This window comes from Amphibalanus amphitrite, unplaced genomic scaffold, assembly GCF_019059575.1.
Source record: "Amphibalanus amphitrite isolate SeventyFive unplaced genomic scaffold, NRLGWU_Aamphi_draft 000275F_arrow, whole genome shotgun sequence".
Classification (NCBI taxonomy): domain Eukaryota; kingdom Metazoa; phylum Arthropoda; class Thecostraca; order Balanomorpha; family Balanidae; genus Amphibalanus; species Amphibalanus amphitrite.
Window position 1 is genome coordinate 96,152 of NW_024881770.1, and position 6,035 is coordinate 102,186.

At 49.6% G+C, this 6,035-nt stretch overlaps 1 protein-coding gene across 1 annotated transcript; it reads left to right on the plus strand.

Moving 5' to 3' along the window:
• Positions 1 to 1,463: 1,463 nt before the first annotated feature.
• LOC122387167 lies at positions 1,464 to 5,795 on the plus strand. The gene is made up of 3 exons (XM_043377087.1): positions 1,464 to 1,730; positions 4,662 to 4,791; positions 5,662 to 5,795. The coding sequence occupies exons 1-3, from the start codon at positions 1,628 to 1,630 to the stop codon at positions 5,765 to 5,767; spliced, it is 339 nt and encodes a 112-aa protein (XP_043233022.1). The 5' UTR covers positions 1,464 to 1,627; the 3' UTR covers positions 5,768 to 5,795.
• The last annotated feature ends 240 nt before the right edge of the window (positions 5,796 to 6,035 follow it).

Consider the following 6,035-nt stretch of genomic DNA (forward strand, 5'->3'; position numbering starts at 1 on the left):
CTTTTGCAATGGAAATGTAGTAACATCGCAATGTTGCTCTCGAATTTAGTTGGTTAGTGAGCGCTCTGTAATTAAGATATGCATTGCTACTACTTTGACAAGAAGTACTGGCGTGGCAGTGTGACACGATAGGCTTCAGCAGGGACGGGGTCAGAGATCTACAGGTCTCTCGCTCGTGACGATAAATTCACAGGCCATCCCTGCTGATATTTCTCACTGTATGTCCGTGCCCGTACCGATATGTCACCGGCTCATCCCGACCCTGCCCGTGCAGTGTTTCAGACCCGCCCGTGCTCGTGTAGTGTATCAGGCCCGCGACCGTGCCCGTATGGTGTTTCAGGCCCTCGGCCACCGCCTGGTGTGGTGTTTCAGGCCCGCCTGTAACCGTGTAGTGTTTCAGAGCCGCCGCCCGCCTCTGACTCATATCACGCCCGCCGCCAACTTTCACGTTCCCCGTGTTGCTGGCCTTGGTTTCGGATAGTCATTTGGCGCGCTTCCGATATCAGCTTTGGAGGCACGCAAGCCTAAAACCATTGCTTAGTGTCAACGGTAAGTAGCGTTTTTCAATTTAGGCCGGCCACAATACGGAGCTAGTGTGGATCAGCGGCGGGTATTTAGGGCCGCATAAACATTCACACAAAGAGTGATAGATTAGCACTGGGTCTGCCCATGGCCATATGCTCACTGTTTATTTACACACAAGGGATATCAACGTTTGCCAGCTAAGGATCGACTTATCCACCACTGATGACGAACGTCGTATAAGAAAGGCATCTAAGCTTCGATAATAACAGAGCCGAACTGACGTCAAACAGAAACCGAGCATCATTTTACTTGTCATTGTCTCCAGCCGCCCACCACAGCTTCTTTCTGTCTGAAGACTTACCAATGCAGCAAGAGCGCAAACACCAATCTTTTGTGTGATATCAGGTGGCTGGTAGATCCGTGTGGCTTCACATGGTTTGGTGTAACAGTCGCTCTTTCCTGTAGTTCAGCTGTAGCGATATGGTGTGATGGCGCCATTCTGGGCTGGAGCAACCGCTACTCATGACTGAGAATGATAGTGCAGCTGCAGCGAACTGCGATTAACAGCATCAACATTCAGCTCGTCGTGTCAGTTACAGAAAAGCAGTTGACATTCCTGCTACATCAGAGCTGACCTGCCTCTTTCAGAAGCTCACCGCACAGCAACTGACCCAGTGGCTACAGCAACTGACCGCAACAGACTGACTATATAGAAGCTAACTATAGGCTACCCAGCAGCTGACCTATGCGCTATACCAGCTCACCACTCAGCCACTGGCCTATCCGCTGCACCAGCTCACCACTCAGCGGCTGACCTATCCGCTGCACCAGCTCACCACTCAGCGGCCACCAGCTAACCATATGACAGCTGCAGGTGCCGGTGTGCGGGATCTATCCTCCGGTGAGGTCGGGGGGGGGGGGGGAGAGACGGGGGCCGCCGGATTAGCTCTCTCGGAGGAGGCGTCCCGTAGCGATTGACGTCGTCGTCTGGCCCCGAGGAGCCGCGCTGGCCCGGCCACAAACGAGTTCTGAGAGCTGCCGACGTGACAGTGCCGCTGGAGAGTGCGCTGCGCCGTGTCCTCTACCGTCTCACCGAATCAAGATGAACCGCTGTACCCCGCCACCACTGCTGGTGCTGCTGGTGCTGGTGTGTGTGCTGGTGACCGTGGCACCAGCCGCCGCCAGCCCCGCCCTGCGTCGGTCCGGTGAGTGCCCGGGATCCAGAGGTGCTGCCGGCCGCGCCGATTGAGTCGGGACACAAACAGGTCTCCGGCTGAGCTGCACAGACAGCCGTGTCGCAGAGTTTTAATTGAAGACAGTTTTGAGATGAGGTCGGCGATAGAGCGCTCGGGCATTAGCTGAGCAGTTTTGTTTTGTTCGCCACTGCTGCGACCCGCAGATTATGGTCAGAGGCGGATAGTGGTGAAGAAATTCCCAGAGAGTTTTGTTTCAGTTACGCCTGTCTAACGGTTCGGAAACAGGCGACTAAACACTAAATGGCTTGCTTGGTGATCTAGTTTTAAGTAAAAAAAGAGTTTTCCCATGTTCACCTCTCTTGACAAAATGTTTTCGAACTGTAACGAGTTCATGAACGTAAGGAAGTGGCTGAACCTGCACTGGGCTTCTTGAAAGGCAATTGTCACAATCGAAGTGAATGACCGAATAACACTGGCATCAACGTGTGGCACTGGCATAGTGATCACCAAAAGGCTAATTAGTGTCATTTTGCATAATATTGGACAAAATAATTTCGGCACATCTTTTCCCAAAAAAAAAAAAAAAAAATCCGTAGACGAGACGTCATTCAAACTGATAATTCCAGAGCGTCAAGAAGGTAATTCACGGGTCACATAAGAGCTGAGACGTTGTGCCGCGGCTGTCGGCCCATACCGACCATTGCAGCAGGCCTTGACACCCGTCCGTCGCGGGACGACGTTGCGCCGGCTGCACCATGAGCCAGCCGATGCCGTCCTTGGACCTGACGGACGTCGGTAAGGTCGCCAGGAGGTGCGGCCGAGGTCAGAGAGTGCCGAAAGGGGCGCGGCTCGCCACGGGGGCCTGCTGGGCACATCACTGGTGCCGACAGTATGGTCATATAGATCAATTAAGCACACCTTGCAGTCAGTGCTATTCATTCACCAGCTTCTTGACCAAATTATAACACAGAAATACGTAAGGACCAAGGCTCAATGAGAATGAGGTTGTGAAGATAGGAAAATATTCAAATGATTCGGAAGATACGAGTTATGATGTTGTAGTTTGCCCATTCAGACGCTTACCGTCAAATTGATGTGATCATGGCACTGAGCCGCTAGGCAGAACGCGGCAGCTGGTTATGACGTAGACATGCAGCTGCAGCAAGAATACGGTCCACAATCAGAGTCATCGCATATCGAATTCCCACCATGAGCAAACGTGCACGGCCCAATATAGCCTTAATCGCTGCAAAATTACTTTTCAAGGTACAACGTTTTCGGAGAAAGTCCCTAGAGCAGAACACTTCTTTCATGGTTAGTTGAGCTGGCGGAATTTTCCTCGTTTCGACATGAGCGACAGGGTTTGAAAGGGAGGAACCCAATGGCAGACAACGGTGCACAAAGCAGCCGTCATTCACATTGTATTTCAGTTCGCTGGCGCTGGGGTGTCTACTGTACCTATACAGTCGTTTCAAATACAGAGCCACGGCACAAGAAGCTCAATCGAGTGGTTTAGTGATCACCAGCATTTGTAATCGAGTCTTCGAAAGCCTCCGATTGCGTGCCGCTGAAGCGCTTCTCAAAGGATTTAGTGTGGTATGTTTACCGATTTCTCGACCGCGCAGTGGGGAGTAAGGCCTTTGCAGGAGCTTTATGAATATTGATACCGCCTAACGATTGCGCAAGAGGCCAGAATTGCCAGTTTTGATGTTTGTTTTGAAGGAAAATCCAATTACTTGGATTGTGGAAAGCCTCTGGTTGATTTGCAGACCTCCATCAATCCCTATAAATGTTAAACGAATGCTGCAGAGTGCAGAGGCATCCGATGGCTGGCAAATGACATGCTACACACTCGACCTTTCTGAAGAACATCGACGATTGAATTCGGGTGTTTCAAAACAACATAACGTCCAGTAACAAAGAGGAATACAAAATATCCCATTGTTATGTTCCCTCTTACTTTATCATTATCAATGACATCAATGACATCAATCAATCCTCACAGACCGAGAAATAAAATCAGTTCATAAAAAACATAAAACAATGCTCTTCCTTTATTCCTTACGATAAATAGTGCGCCACTCAGAAGCTAGCGCTACTTTTATGCAGCAGATATATCCAAAAAGATTGTTAGTGAGAATTTCATGCCGGAATTCGCGTTGATGTGGCCGCCCTCTCCACTCGGGGCATATCGATCAAGTCGATCACCATGTTACCTAGCCTGTGACGTCAGCAGTCGCCACATGTGCCGACCAATAGCGAGTCTGACGGCAGTAGCATGGCGTCCCTCGTCCCCAGACACAGCGAGAGCCTTCTCCGAGCCACAAACCTCCGTGCTGTGGTCTCGACTTAGCACCCAGGATGTGCTAATACTCCGTGTTCCTATGAATGGAACCGCTGAACCAAACTGTTGCGACCGAACGTGCTTAATTCGATGCATTTATTCAATCGATGCATTTATTCAATTTCATGGTCAACGAGGAGCCTCGTTGTTTGAAAAGGTAGCTTCAGGGAGCCAAGAGGGGCTGTGCTATGTTTTGGATAGAGCAGATTGACCAATGAAAATGTGTACAACTGTGACTGGGGGAGACGATCAGGGCTGTGCTATGAAAGCATCGGGAGAGAAAGACAGGCAAAACAAAGGGAGTGTAAGAGAGAGAAAGAAAGAAAGAGAGGGAGAGCGACAAACAGGCAGACAGACAGACAGACAGACAGACAGACAGACAGACAGGCAGACAGACAGACAGACAGACAGACAGTTAGACAGACAGACAGACAGACAGAGCCTGGCCGTGTTTCACAGTTGGTTACTGTTCAATACCTACCCACCTGAATATCGAACATGGCATCGGAAGCCTTTGACAACGTTTTCTCATGACCGTTGTAAGAACATACATCCGTGTTTCCTCTGAAAGTGATCTAATGTGTGTCTGTTCTCAGAGCGGGACGCGATAACCTGTTTCTCGGTACACGAGACGTTCCGACTCGGAGAGGTGTTCTCCGATGAGCACTGCAGGAGGGTCAAGTGCATCGAGTTCCTGGGCGAGGGCTTCGTCATCGAGGTGGAAAAGTAAGACATACCAATTGTACCATACCAATAGTAAGACATACCAGACTATGTGCTGGGAAACATTGCTAGCGTTTTCTCTAATATGTACATTCACAGATCACCAAATGGCAGACAGTGTATGGCAACATGTAACATAAGTGGAGGTGAGCGATAATTGCCTGTTGTTGATCTCGCCTGGATGAGATTCAGAATGCATCAAATAGTCATTTTTGCACATGGCCACGTAATTCCAAATGAAGGAAGTCCCGATTAGCTAAGGTAACGGTGACGTTCGCCACAAGCCTCCGTGCATTCATGCTTCTGAAAACTAATTTCGTCCAACTACTGAGTCCAACTGGGAATAAAAGCCTATTCTCATGAGCACAATCAGTGTGAAGGTTATTTGCTAGGCCCAAGGGAGCCGCGCGCTGTGCGACCGCATTGCGGGGCAGCTGAGGTGCAGATTTGGTGATGCCAAGAGTTCATTTAAAACGCTGCGTCACGGTCAGATCAGAGTTTCTCAGTGAAATCTATGCACGCGCCAAAACACCAGCATCCGCTACCTATACGCCCTGCGATGAAAAGCTGACCCGAAATGCCCTGTAAGCTGTAAGTAGATCATAAAGCCGAGAATGTGGCAGAAAATTGCATGCTTCTTGCTGTTCACCGTTACCTTTTAAGCCTCTTTATACTGTCATTAGCCTTATGCTGAATGAGGTATGGATACAGCAAGGGTAACAGCAGGATAATCAGTTTTCTGAACGGACAGTGTTCATCTGTTTCCACTGTTCGATGTCCACAACTGCACATATCGACGGGTATATTGGTAACCGTGGCATCGATATTACCCATGCCCTCGAGTGTCCGATAACCGTGTCCTTGTGTCCGCAGGTGTCCTCTGCCGGACATTCCGGAGGGAGCCGACTGCACGATGACCGAGCCCACCGAGGAGCGTTTCCCGCTCTGCTGCCCCAAGGCGGTCTGTGGAGCCGTCTAAAGGGGCGCTGAACACACTGCAGAGACGGCAGTAGCCGAGGTGTTGTGGCGTTCCGTCGCAGTGTTTTTCTACTTTTGTTCCGCACTATCAACAAAAATTATTTTCTGATTTTGTATTTATGGACGAGTTGCTAAACGAGGGTCAGATTGAGGGATAACTGTTAGTGGATAGGTCAGAAAATGTCTATAAGACAAATAAAATGTGTCTTGTTTATCGTCATGATGGCATGTGTCCATATCAAATTGTGAAACGTGATTTGTACTGTTTT

Bases quoted from the DNA above. Each gene is read 5' to 3' on its own strand.
- LOC122387167 (XM_043377087.1), top strand. From the start codon at position 1,628: ATGAACCGCTGTACCCCGCCACCACTGCTGGTGCTGCTGGTGCTGGTG. The intron at 1,731-4,661 runs GTGAGTGCCCGG...GTCTGTTCTCAG, and splicing joins CCCCGCCCTGCGTCGGTCCG to AGCGGGACGCGATAACCTGT. The intron at 4,792-5,661 runs GTAAGACATACC...TTGTGTCCGCAG, and splicing joins TTCGTCATCGAGGTGGAAAA to GTGTCCTCTGCCGGACATTC.